Source organism: Podarcis filfolensis (assembly GCF_964270895.1).
Source record: "Podarcis filfolensis genome assembly, chromosome: 3".
Lineage (NCBI taxonomy): Eukaryota > Metazoa > Chordata > Lepidosauria > Squamata > Lacertidae > Podarcis > Podarcis filfolensis.
The window spans coordinates 56,401,725-56,423,494 of record NC_139606.1 but is presented as its reverse complement, the minus strand read 5'-3'; the positions used below and the strand labels follow the sequence as shown (position 1 = coordinate 56,423,494).

Here is a 21,770-nt window from a genome sequence, read left to right as displayed (position 1 = left end):
GGGGGAACATTCAAAATATGGCCTCCTGCCTGCATGCTAAAGTAATGCATTTGAAAGTTGTGCAATTTCAGTCTGCTATCTCATTCTGTGTAATGCTTCTAATATTCACTGTGAACCTCAAAATGCAGAAATAATTTATCCGGCTTTGTTCCTCCAACTTTGTAGAACCACACAAAAAAGAAAAGCCAGTAGAAACAGGTAAATATGCTCATATTTTCAAATCTTTGCTTTCTTTAAACATACTGATAATGCACCTGTTCCAGATATGTAATAACCAACTATTTCTCCTTTTATGTTTGTGTTTCAGCCAAGCTCCCAAAGAAGGATGTGCCTGTCAAAGCAGCTGGTAAGACATGAGGGAAACGTTATCATAGAACATAATGCTCTCCTATTTTATCTCTAAGCTAAAATTTTAAATTAACTAAATGCTATAAAATTCAGTATGCCATACAACAATTAACTAGTGAATTCAAATGGAGAACACGGCTAGAAATAATTTGGAGGAGATTCTAACCACCATGGGTTCCCTGTGCTTTTTATGTTAAAAAGTAGAATCTAAATTCCGTGAGCAAACAAATCAACAAGAGTGTGGATATGTTTTGTTACTTTTGTTACTTGAAATTAAAAATCAATAAAAATATTTATAAAACTAACTAACTAACCAAAAAGCAAATATCATAACCTGTTGTTCATTGCAATGGTTTCCCCCATCACAGTGTTTCCAGCAGGCCAGCTTTTTTTTTAAGGCATGTAAATTTCATACAGACAATGTATACATTGTGGCCCTCAATACTATTAATACACCAGTTTGAAATGGGATGATTTACTGGTGGATCCTTTGGTCAAAGCATCTGTTTGCTTGAGGTCTTGGGTACAAGAGCTTTGTTTCAGGTGGCCGCAGCACATAGGAACATAAGAAGCCGCCATATACCGAGTCAAACCAAATGGTCTATAATTTAGTTCTGTATTGTCTGCCATGACTAGCAGTAATTCTCCAAGGTTTCAGACAGGGATCTTTTCCCTCTCCTTTGTGGAGATAATAGGAATTGAACATGGGACTTTCTGCATTCAAGGCATGTACTTCTACCACTGAGCCATGCCCCTTCCCCCCTGAGCTGTATATATGTAGTTTGAACACACTGACATTCTTTGTTTAATTTTTCAGTGACACATGAAGCTCATAAGCCAAAAGGTGAGAGATTAAAATTTAAATATATATCCCAAATATATGTACAGTATAGTGTTATGGCTTCTTGTACTATCACGTGCTTCATTATATTGAGACAGATAATGGGTCCATCTAATCCACTGTTGCTCAACCTGGCAGTGATATCAGGTACAGTGGTACCTTGGGTTAAGAACTTAATTTGTTCTGGAGGTCCGTTCTTAACCTGAAACTGTTCTTAACCTGAGGTACCACTTTAGCTAATGGGGCTTCCCGCTGCCGCCGCCGCACAATTTCTGTTCTCATCCTGAAGAAAAGTTTTTAACCCGAAGTACTATTTCTGGGTTAGCAGAGTCTGTAACCTGAAGCATCTGTAACCTGAAGCGTCTGTAACCCGAGGTACCACTGTATTAGGAAAAGGGTTTCCCCAGCCTTGCTACCAGTGCTCCTTTTTAAAAAGTGGAGATGTCAGAGACATTCCACCGGCTATGCAAGTGCTCTACCACTTCAAGCATTGTCCTTTTCCTTAAAGCAGAGATGGCACGAGCTTTTTTGCTCCACAACCCAGATCCCCAAGGTGCTGCTAAAATGAATGTTTTCCCCACCACCACCTTCATTTTAGCAGGGGATTCTGATGCAAACCCTTTCCTGAACCAGAAAAGGATTTGCATTGAAAGCTCTGCTAAAACTGAAGGGAAACCTTTGTTGCAGCAACTCGAAGCTGTTGCTTTTTATTGATTTATTTTCTCCATTTACACAGCTGCCCCTAACAAGAGTGTTTTGGATAAATCCTAGAGGTCCATTAAATGTTCACAATGTTTTTTCTGTTTTATTTCACAGTAACCACAGAGGTTCATAAGCCAAAAGGTCAGTACTGTTTACATTTTACAGTAAAATTAAATTTATACAATATATAGTGCTTGGACTGAGTCCATGGCCAAGCTGAACATAGGATGGGTTTGTGGAAGGACCTCCATGCAATTTAATAATCTCGGGAGCTGGGTGTATAGTGTCATGTGGGAACCTTAATCTATGCTCCAGCAGATGAATCAGTAGCAGACTAGATAGCAGGGTATGGGTGGTAGAGGAGCAAGGATAAGATGGCGATGATGTCAGCACAGTACAAAGAGTTAACTTCAACTCTTTCTGATTTACTGCTGCCTCGCTCCCTTCAACCAGTATGGGTCCTGGCTTTTCTCCCTAGCATGGCCAGGTAAAGCTGATTGAAACCCTTGACAACCATGGCCAACCATTGTAGACATTCATGAACCAGTGAGCCTGCGGTCTCATTCGGCGTAAGCCAGCTTCCTATGTTTTTATACCAGCATTTATAATGGTAAGATAGGGAGCTGACTTTTCCATGATTCATTTTGCAACTGTGCAAGGCTTCATTCTTCCTGCAGATTTATCGGAAGGCAAAAAAAAGTAACTCTACAGTTTTATAACATTTATTAGAAAGGTAGATTAGATCAATATCAGGATAATATCAGTTGCTTTCAAATAAGCAGCAGCGTTTTCAGTGCTTTGAGAAAGCTTGCATGAGCCACTCTTCCTGGGACTGGAAGTGTTACAAAAGCCTTATCTTTGTTTTGCAGCAGTACATGAAAAGAAAGAAGATAGGCCGTTGAAGGTGGTAGAGAAAGGTAAGGAGAAACTCAGTGGAGCTGGTGTTATCTAAGGAGAGCGCCATAGCGATTAAAAATAAAATCACATTCAAAAAGTGGACCATCTTGATTTTGTATCTCTAGCTATTAGTATTCTTTCTTGACAGATAATTCTAGATCAAGTTTCTGATGAAATTCAGTTTCTGTGTCACTAATCATATTTCTGCAGTGACTGGAATTAACCCATTCAGTCATCTTCAGTTTTGTGGTGGCCTTGAGTCCTACCTCGCAGAAGACAGTCCTTTGTTTGATGGATGCCTGTTCTAAAATCCACTTTTTAATAATAATAATAATAATAATAATAATAATAATAATAATAATAATTTATTTATTTATACCCCACCCATCCGACTGAGTTTCCCCAGCCACTCTGGGTGACTCCCAACAGAATATTAAAACAGGATAAAACATCAAACATTAAAAACTTCCCTAAACAGGGCTGCCTTCAGATGTCTTCTGAAAGTCAGATAGTTGTTTATTTCCTTGATGTCTGATGGGAGCGCGTTCCACAGGGTGGGCGCCACTACTGAGAAGCGGGCACAGGGATCATTAAAGAGCCTCACCAGCAGTTGGCACAGCAGGCTAAGCAGCCACACTATGCAGTCTTCCCCACTATGAAACTGCTAATGAAACTACCATTATGTACTGGTAATTATTTCTAAATGTGCACCTATACATATAAATCAGCATTTCCAAATTTTATACAAACCTGTGGGTGCTGTTGTCCACATTTTTGTTCATGGAGAAGTGGCCATACTATTCTATTTACCTGTGACATGGTGCACATTTCTGGCCCTAGTTATTTTAACTGATCTGATTTGTAGAATTAATTTTCTGAACGATTCAGCTGCAAATGTTTGTTGAAGCAGGTCACAAGTCCCAATTTATATCCAGACAAGTTCAGTGTGGGGCGGACTGTGTTTGCCTCAAAAGGGGACCACCTGCATTCAAGCAGAGCAGGGCTCTCGCCTTGTTTAGCGTCTCTGATTCGAATAATTGTCCCATCCATAATGGTGACCTTTTCCTTTCAACATTGGTTATGTGAAATGAACCACCAATAACAGAAATAAAATATTATGTGAAAAATATTTGGTCTTTCATTTCATCCAAGAGAAATGCCATTGGGTAACATTAGAAATCCATCATACTCAACTGTCATCGTTTCAGTCCAATGATGATTCTTAGGGCTGACACTGCGTTAAGGATTTAGTCAGATCTGATTGAAGGAAATAGGAGCTCAAGAGCTTTTGCTATGTGTTGGTGAGCAAGGAAACAGTATGAAGCAACAAAATTATTCTGCAAATGCTACATTTCTAAACAGATTATTCTTAACCCTAAACTAACAATAAATTATATGCCTTAGTAATTTGAAGGGAATTGAGGGATTGTTACTTTTTTCTTTTTGCAGAGAAACAAAAACCAAAAGAATCAAGTAAGCCATATGACATTGTCTATGACTCTTTTATGCAATAATGTTTCCTGTATATACTATTTGTTCACATTTTCTGCCTTTTAAGAAACAACAAGATCAACGCAGACACATTCTTTGAACAAACCACAGAATAACACAGGATTATTATTATTTTTAAAAACTCTTTTGGTTCAACAAATGTTTTAGCTTGAACATTACCGAAACAAGAAATAAGGCATGAATTGGAGCACAACAAGTAAATGCAGTATGCCTTGCAAGAAGCATAGTTATCCATAACACAATTGATCACTTTGCTAATGCACAACACAAAAAGCACGTTTTATGAGGTAAATTCAACAATATTTCAAAAGCGCAGTGTGATAGTTGTAATTGTGATTTTTAATAATCATCATCATCACAATTAGAAAAACCACATTGCACCAATTTTCTTCTATAGATTTCCTGTTTGGTATGGGGGAGGCGGTCTATATGCCAAAAAGTAAGGATGTGACTTTTGCAAATTCACATATTCTCCTTCCGTCTCCTGAGCAATCTCCACACTGTTCCACAAACCTCTTGAACAGATTTGGGAGTGCAGGGTGTGTGTGTGTGCAGACAGAAGGGGAAATCATCAAAATTCTCCTCCTCCTTTTCCGCCGATGGAAACTTCCATGGAATCGAGGAGCGTTATGTCTGCAAAGGGACACAATACGAATAAACCATCTCATATTTCTTGTCTCTTGTAATATCTGGGTCACAACTTCATATGAGGAGATAGATAGATAGGTAGATAGATATAGATAGATGATAGATAGATAAATAGATAGATAGATGATAGATGATAGATAGATACAGTGGTACCTTGGGTTACATATGCTTCAGGTTACAGACTCTGCTAACCCAGAAATAGTACCTTGGGTTAAGAACTTTGCTTCAGGATGAGAACAGAAATCGTGCTCTGGCGGCGTGGCAGCAGCAGGAGGCCCCATTAGTTAAAGTGGTGCTTCAGGTTAAGAACAGTTTCAGGTTAAGAATGAACCTCCGGAACGAATTAAGTACTTAACCCGAGGTACCACTGTAAATAGATAGATTTGCTGGTTAGATTGGTAGGTGGAAAAAATATATAATTCAACATCGCATTATGGTGATCATTGCAAGTGTTGCAGCTTGCCATGCAACATTTCCCCCTCTCCTCCCCCTGCATGATGTTCTGGGAATTCTCCCAACCCCATTGGGCCAATTTCAGGGGTGAGGAGAGCACAGAGGGAGGAGAAAAGGGAACCCCATTGTGCAAGCAGAAGGCCTTGCACAGGGTTTGTGGTGACAAGGCTTGTTAGGTGAATCTCACCTAGTATGTTCAGATAGACAGATAGATACGAGTCAAAATATAAAACACCATATAAAGGAGCATATAAATAAACATATATCTATATGCTGTCCTGCAGGAGGAGCAAACTTCAGATAATTAGATTTTTATTTTCCATAAAAGTAATGAGGGGAGTGGTGTTCCATGTGTGATAATTAAATGCAGTGCTTTTTTTCTTAAAAAAATGTTTAGGGGTACTCTAGTTTTCCTATTCATATTGAAATACTGCCCCTCAATGAGGCTAAAACTTAGATTCACAAAATATTTAGGGGTATGCGTCCCCCCAGAAAAAAACACTGATTAAATGTATCTCCTATTTTATCTTGTCCTAAAAAGATTTACCAAATTTACAATTATTTCAGTGGTGCTTGCTTCCAAGAAAATGTGCTTAGATTTGTGCCTAAATCATAGTACTTCAATTTTAAGTGAAATATAGTTCAAGTTGTTAACTTCAGCAAGGTTTGCTGGCAATATATGTAGTCTGATGTAATCAAGCAAAGACTAAAAAATATATATATGCAAAAAGTAAGTCATATATTTCATTACTGAAATAAACTCTTTTTGAGCTAGCCATAATCACTTATTTCCAGTTCCTCAGCCACATTTGTATTGCACATGTAAGACAGCATCACAAATGCTAAATTACCGCTGCAGACAACATTAGCTTCTGAAATATTTCCGGCATGATTTTCTGGTTTATCAGATCACTTGGGATTTAAGGCAACATCAGTAATGAGTCAGACTCCAAAAGTGTTTGATCTCCTAAAATCAAGTAATCAGCATGACTTTCTTTGAAATAATTGCCATAAAGCTCTTCCTAGTAATGGCAGTGCATATTTCCTGTTGGTGGTTATAAGAAAATTTCTGAATCAATAAGCTAAGTTAGTCCATGATTTTAAATATTGCAGTTTCCAGAAATAAATTGGGAAGCTCTACTTAAATGTTATTATTCATGAGGACAGAAGAAAAATAATAAAACCCTCAGCAAAAACTAGCTCATTTGAAATATTGGAAGAGGATATGTTTAGGATCAGTGTGCATGGTATATGAGAGCTGAGGGTTTTTTTACATCAAGGAAAATCATATGAATAATTTTTTTAAAAAATTACAATCAAAATTCAGATGAACCACCTTTGCTAATGGTCACAACCCAATATTAAGCAGGCCCTCTTAAGATAGCTTGGATCTGGAATTCTCATTACTGGAATGCTGTTCATGGGATGTGCCTATTGAAGAGGGAGGGTGATTTTTGTTGTTGTTGACTCCTGCTTCCCTGTAGCCCTTCCAGAACAACATGGAAGGTGGCAAGATGGGGCCGCAGAGAATCCAACAGAAATCACCTTCCCTTCTCCAGAAACTACCTAATTCTCTAGAGACTGCCTACTTGGACATCTTCACTGTTTTATTGGGCTTCTGTGTGTATTACCTTTTTATGTTTTTAAATGAAGAAGCAAGGTCTACTTGCACTGGAGGAAAGGGCTAGGGAGGCAATTTGCACCGATACCTCCTTTCCCCTGCACCCCCCCCTTTGTCTCCTGAAAAGCTACTCCAGAAGGTTGGGGGATCCTTCAGAGCAGCATTGGGGTGGTGCAAGTGGGCAGCAGGAGGAAGAGATACTTGTCAAGATTCTCTCCTCCCTTTGACCAGTAGGGAACTTCCGCTGGATCTCTGAGCTTTTTGTAAACAGAATGAACTTTTCAGAAAGAGCTCTTTGCAGAACAGCCAATTTGGATCCCACTCATAATAATTCATTCCTACTTAAATTACTTGTCATTTGGTCAGTATGTATTTACACACATTTTAACAAGTCTATTGTTTGTTTAAAATTGTTTGGTGGCGGGTTGTTTTTTTCAGAAGATGCCAAAGAAAAAGAAATAAAGCATCATCCAGCATTGAAAGACAAAGGTAATGCCATGCAATCGAAAACAAAGATGTAAGTCAGAATGATTGCAATCAAAACTGCAATTAAAAAATAGCTCACGCAAAATTGACTAAGCCAAATTAAATATAAGCATTTCTGCACAAATTAAGTGTAAGCATTTCTGCACATTTCTGCACACATGTGAGAGGTTTAAATACAGTTTAAACCAAATATAACATAAATGGAGTCAAACAGCAGCATATGGGTTGGTGTGAAGGTGTGATTGAGACAGACATGCCTTCAGGACTTCATAAAGACAGAGGCTAAAAAACACTCACTCTAACCATTTAAACACCCAAGTCTGTTAAAAGACCAGATATCCTTGACTTCCATTTTCCCATTCTAATCTAAAATCCCTGTGTCACCAGGCTCACCGCTAAGAGACACTTACATTGCAATCTCCCAATCTTATATTATACTCATGCATTAGGATCTGTCAATTTCCTTTATTTCAGTTTCTCATTTTTCCAGTCTTAAATTCAGTTCTCCACATTTTGTAGCAATCTGCAATTTCTTGATTTAAAAATTCCTCATGAAAATTCATCAGCATACTGGTGTGGATTTCTCCCAATAAACATATTTCATGTGCATCTCTGGCTAATGTACTCATTTTTGAAAGGATTTCCCCCTAATATAATGTATATTTGTATGCTATTTTCACTAATATCCTCATTTGTATGCTGGTTGGTTGGAGAGCTGCATCATAAATTTCAGTTAAGTGTGATCTTCAATGGATAGCTGTGTTTTAGTTTGTGTTTTAGAAAGTGTGAATTTGATAGATTTGGCTTTAAATGCATACTGAATCAAATTTCTCCTCCATTCCAACTCATAAGTAGAACCTATGTCATATCAGTTCTTCTCACCTTAAGATATATTTGTGGCTTCCCTCTACATATGTTACAGTTAATTTCATGGGTAGAAAATTTCTACAGCTTTTCATTTGTTTGTCCCATTCAAAGCTGCCAAGGCTACTAAATAAATATTTGGCCTTGACCCTGCATAACTAGTCTTGTATTTGCACGTATCAATAGGATGTGAGATAACAAGGAATGTGATCATTTGTACATTTAGTTTATATAGGGAAGCTCATCTGTCTTGACATTTGCCTATTCATTCCCTCAAGAAGGCTTGCATTTAAAATACCATATCAGGTCAAGCAGATTATAATCGGATGCAATTAGGGCTGCTATAAGCTACAGCATTCTTTGACTCCAACCAAGTGATATTCAGGAAGTCCTAAAACGATTTTGCGTCTTCCGACACATCAGTCCCAATCTATTCCTACCAAAGCATCACTGATCTCGGCATGTGAAAGGTCAGTGGTTCAACACCAACAGGAAATGACATTTAGCAAGATTTGAACCACATGCTATTTATTCAATTGCTAAAATAATTGCAGTGTCAAGGTCATGGCAATTTTTAAATGCCAAAATTCAGTGCCAGCTTTGGTTAAATTGCATTGAAGACAGCTGCTGCAAAATAAAACAATACAATAGGTGCACCCTGTAATTACGTAGAAAATACAAAACTCTAGCCTTCACCAAGCAAATTATAGAATTCCAACCTAAAACACTGAGAGACGTGAATGGACTTTAGAGGAAGGCGTGGAGACCCATATTTTTAAATTGTGTTCAGTACGTATTTAGTCTGCATTAGCACAGTTATGGCAAGTCCTTAAGTCAACACATGGAGGATGGGGTAAGACAGACAGACAGACAGACAGACAGACAGACAGACAGACAGACAGAAGTGGGAGGAGAATTGAATTGATTTGAATGGAAAGGCCCCTTCCACAAATGCAACTCTCCTTCCATAACAGGAAGCTCCTTGCTTTCATGGATGGATAATGTTTAGTTTTTACACTACGAAGTTAATTGATTACAATTTTCAAAATACTCAGTTTAGTATCTCATTTATCCATTTCCATTCGCTTTGAGCTTCTGGATCCTTCAATGTCCTTTTGTTTCAGTCACAAAATATTTCACATTATTTTACATAGATTCAGTATTGGCCTGGGTTTGACTAACACTTGCTAAATGTAGTTCTTCACAGATGCTGTAAAACAAAAAAACCCCTGAAAACTCCAGAACCCCATGGGAATTGGGGAATGGTATACATTAAACATCTTAAGTCTTCTTCCTCGACCCAATCTCTTTCCTAAGCCTCCAAGGATAGTTATGATGCTTGGAAAGCCATATTAGTGGGAGGAATTACTGATAATTGGCACTTCATGTGGCCAGATTATTTTGCTACATCAAATGAAATATTCAGGGCACACGAATTGACTGTTATTATAATCATCTCATAAGTACAGCTGAGCTTGTTGATCTCTGAAGCTGTAAAAATTCACAATGCAAGTTTGAAAACTGAACACTTAGAACTATTCACATACTTCTCAGGGCTCGTAGAGAAGAAACATTTTGTAAGCACAGGATTAATGATTGTTTTTCCCCTAGATGCTGCAAAAGAAAAAGTGAAGCCTCCAGTTGCTGCCAAAGAGAAAGGTGCTGTTTGTAAAGTTCCATACTTTTTTAAGTTCATGAGTTCTTTCATGGAGAATTGATAGCTGCAAACTTGTTATTCATTTATTTACCAGAACTATTCTAAGATTAGAATGACTTTTGTTGCTGAGCGTTAAGACATATACAAATTCACACACAACGGAAAGCAGAGAAATTATCAAAAGTTTAAGGATGTTTTCTCTAGTCGATAAAAATGAAGGAAAGGTATAACTGAACTGCATGTCAGCTAAGTTGTAAGTGAGCACAGTATTGGTTACAGGGCACCAGGCCACATTTTCTGTGTCTTTTAAGCACTAAACACAAGGCATGCTCACTTACAACTTAGCCTCCATTCAGCCACACATCAACCTCAGTTGTCTTCCTCTCCACAAATTTTAGGACTACATAATGGGCTTTCGCTGTAGAAACTAAAGGCACACAAACGAAACATCTATCATAAGATGAACTTGTTTTAACTTTATGATGAACAGAATGTTCAGGCTCCAAAATGACTGAAAAGCCCACCCACTTTGACTATAGAGCTGCTACCATGACTCCATTATAGAAAAAATGGTGGATGTTGAAGTATATTTCATTTTTTACTTTCATGGTCAACTTTAGCTATATTCTAATCCAGCAGAAGCACCGTTGCACCCATTCTGCAACAGCTAAAGCATCTTATGCTAAGCTGGAATGTATATTATTTCCCAGGGTGCAGAGAGTGCACCTAATTAAACCATAATATTTCCATATTTGTAAACTAAGAAAATTGGATTTTTTTTCCAGAGGCAGCAAAAATTAAGGAAGACCCTAGTTGCTCAGAAATGCAACTATCATGCTATGTTATATGTTAAGCAAAATCCCACTCAGATCCATGTTTTAACACTCCTTTTCTGTCAACTTAAATAAAGCTTTTTCTTCCAGAATATAAGCATATGGTGGTGAGGAGGGTTCAAAAAGTTAGCTTCTTATTATATTGCCTTTTCAGTACTGATGTTATTAAGTGAGATCCCCTGCTTATAGCCCACTCCAAAGTAGAGGTGATGTTTACAAGCCCCCCAAATTCTTTTCTGGCTCAGTTTGAAATCTGATCTGGAGAAGAATTGTTGACTTCCCCTTTTCAGTGCAATGGAGTTATGTCACTCTATGACTCAGGGCAGGCTGAGACATTTAGCATGGGAAGGTCTTACTAATAGATGGAAATATCTGGGCCGTGGAAATATCTATACCTGGCACTTCACAAATTATATCACATTTGTGAGTCAAGCATTCATGCCTATGAACACATGCACAATTTGTCCAAGATCTGTGATCCTTGTAGGATGGAGAAATTCAAAGATATTGAGCAAATAGGTCCAACTCACACATGAACTTGTTTACACAATGGCACATGCAAGCATCTTTTCACACCATTTTGTGCCACACAAGGGATTTCAATGAACCAGCTCTCAGTCATTTTTATCTGCTGGAATTTATATAATATGAACGCAGTATTTTCCAGAGTAAACTGAATGTGCACCGTGATGTTGAATGTCTGTGACAGAACATTGACATTTTGTCAGAAAAACATAACCCCTATGTGTAAATTGGCTGCAAGCATCTTGTGTGCAGTGCTGTGCTTTATTAGACCTCTCTTTTTAAAAAAACAATAATAAGTGACATACCACACAGATCCTACAAAATAGGGTCTAAAAAGGGCCTTGCAAAAAGATAGAATAGCTCTGGTGACTATAAAGATTCAGTGCCCTGTAGAAACCCACAGAGACAGACTCACTCTTATTTCCCCCCCCCCCATGTAGTTTATAACAATATGCAAAGAAGCACTATGCAGCTATAGCATTGCTATTTAGATTAAAGGTATTTCACCATCTGTGCATCTTTGACTGTGACAGACATTTAGCATTATAAGGTTCACAGCTTTCTTACTATTTGCAATTTAGCTGTTTCATTCTCTATAGGTCTGTGCTGCATATGAAGATAGAATGAGCAAAAAGATGTGGGCTATTTCTTTGTAGAAATTGTCTAGTGTCTTTATTTAGTGGAAGCAGTTCATGGTGTCATAACAAAGGGGGGTCATTCTCAACCTTGCTTTTCTAAACTATAAGGTGGTAGCGGAAGCAAAAGGTGTCAGAGCCAGCACTGAGCAATGCAAAGTTGCTGACTGGATGATTGCACCAACTGATGTCAACAACCATGCTACGCCAGCAACCTTGCACTTTCACAGTGCCGCTGGCTTGAGTGCCCCCACCCCTTTTTCCACTTTTGCCTTCCAGTACAGAAAGGTAAGGGATGTGGGTGGCGCTGTGGTGTCAACCACTGAGCCTAGGGCTTGCCAATCAGAAGGTCAGCGGTTCAAATCACCGTGACGGGGTCCCAGCTCCTGCCAACCTAGCAGTTCAAAAGCACATCAAAGTGCAAGTAGATAAATAGGTACCACTCCGGTGGGAAGGTAAATGGCGTTTCCATGCGCTGCTCTGGTTTCAAGAGAAGCAGCTTAGTCATGCTGGCCACATGACCCAGAAAAACTGTCTGCGGACAAACGTCGGCTCCCTCGGCCAGTAAAGCAAGATGAGCGCTGCAACCCCAGAGTCGTTTGAACTGGATTTAACTGTCAGGGGTCCTTTACCTTTACCTTTTTACAGAAAGGTAAGGTTGGGAAACTGCTTCCCTTTCTGTTGACATGGGGTAGCTACCACGGGTTACCTACATTGTCATTATGTTATTCCATCCCATTCATTTTAATGCAAAGGAAACCTAGTGCAACTTCAGTGGGGGGTAGGAAGAAGAAATCAATTACATAATGTGTGTGAACTGAAAGCAACAAGCTTTGTAGTCTGAAAGTGGTAACAACAAATGTATTGATTTCAATTCTAGACATTGGACGAGTAAGTGAACATTGGCTGGTGATTTCTGCTCCTATTTCTATCTTTGACATCCCTAACCCTAACTTCCCAAGTGCGGAACTTGTGGAAAGGTTGGGGTTGCCCCTCCCACACAACTTATATTTTTTGCTAACTTCCCTTTCCCCCTGTGCCTTCCAAAAAATCAGGGCTGGGGGACTTTCCAGAACAGCAAAAATTGCCTCCCCCTGGTTTCACTGGTGAATGTGAGAAGCACTTCTGCTAATGGAGGGGCAACTGGGAATCCAAGGCAATGTTACATAGCATGTAGGCACCCAACAAGAAAATAGATGCTATGGTGCTTATTCCCTACCTTATCAAAACTCTTTCCATAATTTGGGGGGGGGGGGTTGTGGTGAAGATTCAATTCATTGTGTGATTTATGAGCTGAGCTGCTTGTTTCAACTTTTATATTGAATATGCTTGACAATTAAAGATAATTTCTCAATATAAAACCAGTATCACATATAGGAAGCAAGAAATAATGAACACAGTAAAATGAATTATGGCAAGCAGTTATGACTTTTGAACAAATTGTTTCTCTTTTACCTCAGAACCTGGCATAAAAAAGGAAGTCAGTCTACCTAAAACAGGTAATGGGATACTTCTGTATTTAACAGAAAGCATTTGTGTTTTCTACAGACTGAATTATTCCTCTAGATAAAGCATTGCACTGGTCAATTTGAAGGGCATAATCTCAATTTGAAAATGTCAATATATCTAACAATACATTTTTCAGTTCTTAATTTCTCTAATGGGAGACCTCCAACATCTCAGCAGCAATTTTGTGAGCCTCTATTATCCAAAATAAAAATGTAACGGTGGGTGACCTGGCATTGCTGCATGTTGTGTGTCTTGCAAATGTATTACCATAATGTCAGCTCACAAACTCGTGTCATTTTGCTTAGCTGTCAACCAGTATGACATTTTAAAATACTGTGGTATCAGTGCAATGCACAAATTGTCCATGCAGTTTTTTTCCCCAGTAGGGTCACTGAGCTTATTTTCCAAGTGGCAGAATAATTTTGAAAGCAAAAGTTTCTCAACAGAATCTCATCCATGATAATGTTTGCATAGACAAGAGCAATATTATAATTAGATGTGCATGTTGTTTGTGTAGAGACAACTTTTCACAAGTTTGTAATTGGGCCTGACATTATCAATGGAGCGACACCAGCATTCAAAATATGTACTTTTGTTCAGTTGTATATTTGTATTCAGTCATATTTGCATTATTATAATAATGCTGCCTATCCAAAACCAACTGTATTGTTTAAAACAGGGATAGCTGTTGTGGTACCCTCCAAATGTTGCCTGCTATCTCCCACCAGCCCCAGTCAACATGGCCAATGGGCAAGTATAATGGGAATTTCAGCCCAACAATACTTGGAACACACCATTTGGCTACCTCTGGTTTAAGCAGTGGCCATTGCAATAATAAGATACAACTTATAGACATAATGCATGTAAAACTATTATAGTATCAAGAGACAAACCCTTTCGTGCCCTGTAAAGTCTTTTTCCTCACTGCTATAAATAATCCAGACACCAACAGCTGTGTTAATTTTTGTTGACCACTGAAATTCTTGCAACAAAGTTATCTTCATCTAGTAGCTATATGTTTTGGATGGATACTTTTCAAAAGTATACCGACATGTGTCTTACTTCATTTTCAGTTATTTTGGCACGCTCTTAATTGGTTTTGTGGATCATGTTGTAAAGGCCAAGATGAATGGAGGGGGAAATGTTGGCTGATTGTCTCAGTTTCGAAATAATGATGAATTGATGAAGCCATGGTAACTGACAGAGGGCATTGCACAACTAAAAAGAATTTATTAATAAATTAAGCCGTTTTCTTTAAACTGCACCAGCAACCAAATATATCTGAAAAGCTGTGTAGCCCATTATGTCACGTTCTGGTTGGTCACTGGGAGAACGGGATGCTGGCCTAGAAGGGCCACTGGCCTGTTCTAGCAGGGTCTCCTTAGGTTCTTATGAATAAAAGTAATGGTTCTAGAGCAGGGGTGGGGAGGCTTTTTTAGCTGAAGGCCTGCATTCCCTTCTGGAAAACGTTCTGGAGGCCACATACCATTAAGTGGCAGAGCCAGAAGCAACAGTGGGCAGAGCAGTTAATTTGTGGATTTTGCCTTTGTGCTGTAGGCTAGTTCCTATACACACGGCCGAGTCAATTCTCCATTCAGGCAAGTAAGAAGCATTACCTGAGGACACACCACAGGCAGGCAAAAACACTCAAGGAGGGTGTGAAGTAAGTCTGGGGAAAGTGGTGTGACCTGGGAAATGTCCTGATGACCCCCACGGAGAGGCTTGGAGGGCCACAATTACCCACTGGGCCTGAGGTTCCCCACTCCCGTTCTAGAATAGCTGCTATTCTGTGTCTTAACAAATCCTCTTTCTTTCACTGCATGCATCAGCCATGAACATAAGTGCAACAGACACGGACATTCATTCTGTTAAATGACAGACAGATTTAGTAACTGACAAGTTATCAAAAATATGTTCTGTTTTTAGCCCTACTAATTTATGGTTCACTTGGCTGAAAGATTTTCATCCTAAATCCCAATCATTTGTCCATGGGTGGGAGGGGAAGGTGCTGTTTATATTAATATCTTTCTGACATTCTGATAAAGGCACAACTTTATAAACACTTGAAATGAATATATAGAAAAAAGTGCTAACTGATGACTTGAGAGAGAGACCCTCAAAAATAGAGCTTCAGGCACCGATATCTGGGCATAAGAGCCTGGAATCAATTATTTTAAGAGAGTCTCTTTTTTGTTTTTGACAATCCCTGTTGTATGACAAAGTAATAGGATGATGCTGCATGTTGCAAAAGGATCAATTCATCCTTAAGCCATGCCTGTTTATTCTCCAACAATTTCAGTGTGGTTGGCATTTTACTTGGGATGCTCGGGGAATTACTTATTTGTGAATTCTGATAAGAACTAGCCTGATCTGCACCTCCCAGATTAATGTGCTAATGTGCCCTTTTCAGAATGTTGAGATATAGTTGTCAGCTAAAAGACCATATTGAGAGAAAATATGTTTGTAGCTGTGCACTTTGTAAAAAGATACAATCAAAAATACACATCTACATGTGTCTTTATTTATTTTTTGTGATTTTGTAACATAAATAAACCATGCAGGTTAATGTAGAAATGAGTTGTGGTGGACTTATGAATGAACAAAGGCAGAGCCGACAAAGACTTATCTGTCCAACCGTGCACACAACCAACCATTTGTGCTGTTTCTGTGTAGTGATATGCTAAGAGCACATGACACCATTTGCACTCTATCAACTGAGATAGGATTTAGAGCTCTAGAATGCATTTGCCATGGGTCAATCCCACACAATTGTAGGAAAAAGGCACTGTGTTAATGAGCACACTGTTGCCACTACATATGTACCCATGCCGTAAAATCACCAAAGAAGGCATAATAATAATAATAATAATAATAATAATAATAATAATAATTTATTATTTATACCCCACCCATCTGGCTGGATTTCCCCAGCCACTCTGGGCTGCTTCCAACAAAAGATTAAGAATACATTAAAATATCAGTTATTAAAAACCTCCCTAAACAGGGCTGCCTTCAGATATCTTCTAAAGTTGTTTATTTCTTTGGCATCTGGTGGGAGAGTGTTCCACAGGGCAGGCGCCACTACCGAGAAGGCTCTCTGCCTAGTTCCCTGTAAGCTCACTTTTCGCAGTGAGGAAACTGCCAGATGCCCCTTGGCGCTGGATCTCAGTGTCTGGGCAGAACGATGGGGCTGGAGAGGCTCCTTCAGGTATACTGGACTGAGGCTGTTTAGGGCTTTAAAGGTCAACACCAACACTTTGAATTGTGCTCGGAAACGTACCGGTAGCCAATGTAGGTCTTTCAGGACCGGTGTTATGTGGTCTTGACGTCCGCTCCCAGTCCCTTAGTCTGAAGTGTGGAGGGTGCAGAACACCTTATAAATTAAAATATAACATTTAAAACCAAAGCATAAAAGATATAATATTAACAATCCAACAGACAGGCAATTGTCACTTCACAGATAGCTGTACATATTGTACAGGGCCTGGGTAAAGAAGTATTTTGCTGGCACCAAATATCCGTCATACTTCAGAGGGAAGGGAATTCCAACAATAACGTGGCACCATGGAAACAGCGCTATACCATGTCTCCCAAATGCTCCCCCGGTGCGTCTTCTTATTGCAATGTAAAGCTATGGAGCTCAAATGAGTTTCATCTGCAGTCTTTATTTTTATGAATGAATGTAGCTCATTGTTGTCTTTTGCATTTTTCTAGGCAAGAAAGTGGAACACAAACCACCAAGTAAGTTGCTAAACTGCATAGCAGAATAAAAAAATGAACAAACAATTGTCATAGACAGGGCTGGATTTAGGTTTGATGAGGCCCTAAGCTACTGAAGGTAGTGGGGCCCTTTATATGTCCAGCTGTCCTTTGTCAACAACAAATTGTCACTGGTTTTTGTGTTGAATATAAGCTATATGGTAATTTATTGACCTAATAGGTATCTAAAGCCATTTGCACATAACAAAATATGTATTTTATCATAAAATATATATTTTATGTAAAGACTCTCTATATATAAATGAGCAAACCAGTGATATTTTAGGGAGGAGGCTAACAGGTGGGGCCCATTACTTACATCATAGGAGCCTATTCAACACAAAACACTGTTACTATATGTAAGTTTTATTTTATTTATTTGTTTTTTATCTTATATATTGGAAATGTACATCCAGTGTTTGGATTTTTCCTTTAATTTTTTGGGGGCCCCCCAAGAGAGTGGGGCCCTAAGTTATAGCTTGTTTAGCTTATACATACTGGTCATAGATGCCATTGTTTGGTCAGTGAAAATGTTCCATATTAGTAACCCTAACCCTGGTTTTGGGAATGCAATACCTGTGGTATCTGCCCACCTTTGAGTGGCCATGATCTCACCTTGATCCCACTAGCATTTCCCGGCATTCAGGCTCATTGGTCAGCAGTCAAGGTGTTCGGTGTCTGGATCCTTGGCCAAAGTCATGCACAACCTGTAAACAATACAGTTGTGGCCATTTTTAGTCCATTTTCTTAGTCCTCCTGTTCTCCCCCTAGCACCATGCTTTGGGTCCAAAACATAATCACTGTGACTTGTGTTTACTTGTGATGCAGACAGGATATAAAATCAATAAAATAAATACTGCTACTCCTTGCAGATTCCTCATGTGCTAAGCAATAGTTTTGAACCTCTTCTGCTGCTTTGCCTCAATTTTGCCCCTGGTATTATATGCTAGTGCTGTCTCTTCTATCCACTATTAAAATTGCCAGGTAAATCTAAAGCCAGTGAGGATGATGGTGAGCATACTAGAATTCAGCCGACGTGTGACAAGAGCTGCAATATGTAAAACAGTGGCTTCCTCATATTTTTGACTCTATCCAAACTGCCTTGTCAGTTGGAGTTACGCAGCTGTGCAATGGAGCTGAGTGCACAGTTTGCAGCATGCAGTTCTTACAATCAGCTGGCAAGTGTGTTAGAGAACAAAAGGAGCTCAGTAAGGAATTAAAGAAAGGAATCTGGTGGAAATAGAAAACACCTTCTCCCCAACACATTGACTTTCAGTTTTAGTTTAAAGAGAAGTCAGTGTATGTTTTTGAAGTTTATTTGTGCTAATGTCATGCGCCTTAAAACAAGGCACTTGCTTTATGTTTTTTATATAGATGAGCCCCTTCCTTTGAATATTAAAGCAAGAGGTTGTTAGTTTTTTCTTATGCCAAGCCTTCTTTCAAATTCCAGTGGATTTTATTGCCTGTACTCTCCCCACAAAATTGCTCTGGGTTTCCCCCCGGCACTCCAGAGCAGCTTTAAGGAATGTGTTATTTGACATGTGCAGCAGAATCATCATTTTCAATACTGTCTTCGTCACAAGCCTGGTAAATCTGGAGCCATACCTGATGATCTGATAACACTGATAGTTTTTACTTGGACTTTGTTATTTTAACTCATGTGCATTCTATGTGCCTGTTTTGCAGTTTTGTTTCTCAACTTTTAATTTTCATCCATTGTTATATGTGCTCTGTTTTATATACTTTATAAAATGAAATAATAAAAAAGTAGGGGCATCCTGGGGCAGAGTGGTCTGCAATCTGCAGGATACAAAAAGCCCTTTTTCCTCTGGCCTGCTCCAGAAAAGGACCCAGAACTATGCTGTCCTGGTGCTGGAATAGAGATTTTGCCTCCCGTCAATAACATTGCCTGGTTTCCACAGCACAATAATAGACAAAGAGCTTTTTGGTGCTTTCAGAAAACCCATGCAACACTTTTCAAAAATTCAATCCTAAATATGAAATGACGCTGTCCACCTCCCTGGTGTTCCTCTTCTCACAGGGCTACAAGGGTCTTTCTGCCACTGTATCATGAATTGGAGCTGACAAATCGATCTATTTTTTATCCTTCTCTTAAGGCAGCTCAAATAACACCCCTCCTCTTTCTGTTTGAAAATCTTACCATGACAGAATCTGAATCGCTGCATTTTTTTTAAATGATATCGAAAACACTAGAATTGCAAATACATTTGAGTGATAATTTGAAAGCAAACCTGTATTTGAAAGCAAATATGTAGGAAAAATCTATTTGCTATTAACACATGTGTTTTCAAACCATTCTTGTATGATATTATGGCCTTGCCATATAAACATGCTCTCTCTAAAGTAGCAGCTGATGGTTGCTTGGACTTAAGCAGCATTATCTATCTTCCACTGGTCCTTATTAACTAGATTCATTCTGATAAAAAAAGTACTTCTATGCCATTCCTAATTGGCAATCCATTATGATTCCTCAGAACCAATTCACTTTAAATCTCCCTTGAGTAATGTGACCCTTATCTTATGAAGTTTAATTATCACACAAATGGAAGCCCAGTTGCTGCCATTATACAATTCCTTGTTCTCTAGATCATAACCATGGTTGGGGGTCCACTGTTTATGCATTACAGTTCTTGGGGCTTTGGAGTTTAAAGGAAAATTAACAAGTTTATTTTACCCTATTAAGGTGATTAACAGAAGTATTTGAAGTCTGTACTCCCATTAAGATAGAAAGATGGGCTCCATTTACAGAAATAAGCTTTCACTAATTCTTGTATGAAGTAGTTGCCTTTTTTCTTTTAGTAAACTGTTTCTGGAATGTACATCTGGATTATAGAAGTTATGCTGTGTTTCCCTCCCCCGCCTTCTGTAATGTAACCTCCTCTGTTATTCCACTGACTTTGGGTAGGAGTAGTGTAGGGATACATAAATTTATATTTGAAAATATTTTAGCATTTCTTAATGTTCGTATTTGTGTTTTTCTACAGTACAATATTGTCTTTTGGGTGCCTGAATGGGTCCTATCTAGTTTCAGAGGAAGTAGAATAGAAAGAAGCCCCCTTCTTGCATGAATCTTAAGATTGCCATGTCTTGCCTGGTGCTGGGCTCATCCCTAGACATCAACACATTGGGATGGACAGTCTGCATAGGGAAGTTCTATACATGAGCATAGCAATACATGCTCATTTGGGGATGGGACATGCAGTTATCCTGTGATGCCCTCTTCATGACACATGTCAGGGATTATTTGACAAATTGGCTCCTTGTTTATTTTATGCTGCTTCTGTCTTGTAGAACAAGAAAGCCTTAAGCATGAAAAAGAAGTTCCTCAAGTAAAACCAGGTATGTATAAGCACGGAAGGATTTCCGGTCCATGTTAGGTCTCAGCTGTGAATAAAACATTTTAAATGTGTTGTAAAGTGCAATATACAAATGTGACACTAGATGGTGACAGTGAGCTATGCCAAATTGAATGTATTTTTCAAAACTTTTTTTAAAAAAGCATTTTCACAGTGCTTTTTATATATGTGTGTAGATTCCATCTCAGTTTCATTCCTGCTCATTTGTAACTCCTGTTAATCTATTACTTAAAAAAAAAGTGGAGACATTTTTATTTAAATGTGTATTTTATCCCAAATTATGCATCACTAAATGTATTTTATCCTTACATGCATCGGCACAGATTCAACTTAAAAGTTGTTTAGTGGGAGCCAGCACAATGAGTGCTGCTAGTGCAATGGGACTTATTCCCCCTCTTCTTACCCTACACACAGTGTGTGTCCCCATCAGTTCAAGGGGGGGAGGCCGACTCACAGTACAGTGCATGGGGGGAGGCTAGGGGTAGATTATTCCATCTGGCGGGTAAATATGCTTGTGCTGGTGGAATGATCAAAAGTGAAATATTCCCATAATCTTTCTAGTGTGAAATCTGAAGGATAATTATGTCCCATTAGTCTGGGAGGTATGAATTAAATTGGTTTGCTTGAAATGCAAACCAAACAAAATTCTCCTCCACGCCTAATGTATAGTCTATTTTCAGTTCCTATCCATTCCAAATAGTGCCATTTGATACACAGAAACAAACAAGAAAATTGTAATAGCTGCACAGTCACTTGGCAAAGCAGGAAGGAGAGCTGACTAATCCAGCAGACTAATATGTCCTTGGGCACCTGGCATTATTCCTGTTCAACATAAATGTATGCCAAAAAAACAAGCAAGCAAGCAAGCAAACAGCTTCTTCTGCTTTCCCATCTCTAATCAAATCAGTAATGACCTCCATAGAGAATGTTTACCAGTTACCTAAGATTGTTTGGTGATCATTCTATATTCAAACTCTTTTTAAACTCTTTTTACCATATATCTTTAAAACGATTGATACATAATTAAACAATGAAACAAGGGAGGGGAACAAGGGAAAGAATACTAAACCCAACAGAAATTGGTTAGGAGATCAAAAGAAAAA

At 38.7% G+C, this 21,770-nt stretch overlaps 1 protein-coding gene across 17 annotated transcripts in view; it reads left to right on the top strand.

The window, feature by feature from the left end:
* Positions 1 to 21,770, top strand: part of TRDN (triadin) — a 162,908-nt gene that overhangs the window by 120,973 nt on the left and 20,165 nt on the right. For 5 of the 17 annotated variants that reach the window (XM_083608537.1, XM_083608540.1, XM_083608538.1 and 2 more), the window contains 11 exons: positions 166 to 198; positions 308 to 346; positions 1,166 to 1,192; positions 2,006 to 2,032; positions 2,761 to 2,808; positions 4,238 to 4,261; positions 7,461 to 7,511; positions 9,984 to 10,031; positions 13,483 to 13,521; positions 17,246 to 17,272; positions 20,603 to 20,650. In XM_083608537.1, coding sequence (XP_083464663.1) covers positions 166 to 198; positions 308 to 346; positions 1,166 to 1,192; positions 2,006 to 2,032; positions 2,761 to 2,808; positions 4,238 to 4,261; positions 7,461 to 7,511; positions 9,984 to 10,031; positions 13,483 to 13,521; positions 17,246 to 17,272; positions 20,603 to 20,650 — 411 coding nt within the window. Of the gene's footprint in view, positions 1 to 165; positions 199 to 307; positions 347 to 1,165; positions 1,193 to 2,005; positions 2,033 to 2,760; positions 2,833 to 4,237; positions 4,262 to 7,460; positions 7,512 to 9,983; positions 10,032 to 13,482; positions 13,522 to 17,245; positions 17,273 to 20,602; positions 20,651 to 21,770 lie in introns of all 17 variants that reach the window. The other 12 variants (XM_083608539.1, XM_083608546.1, XM_083608544.1 and 9 more) reach the window with 8 other exon arrangements.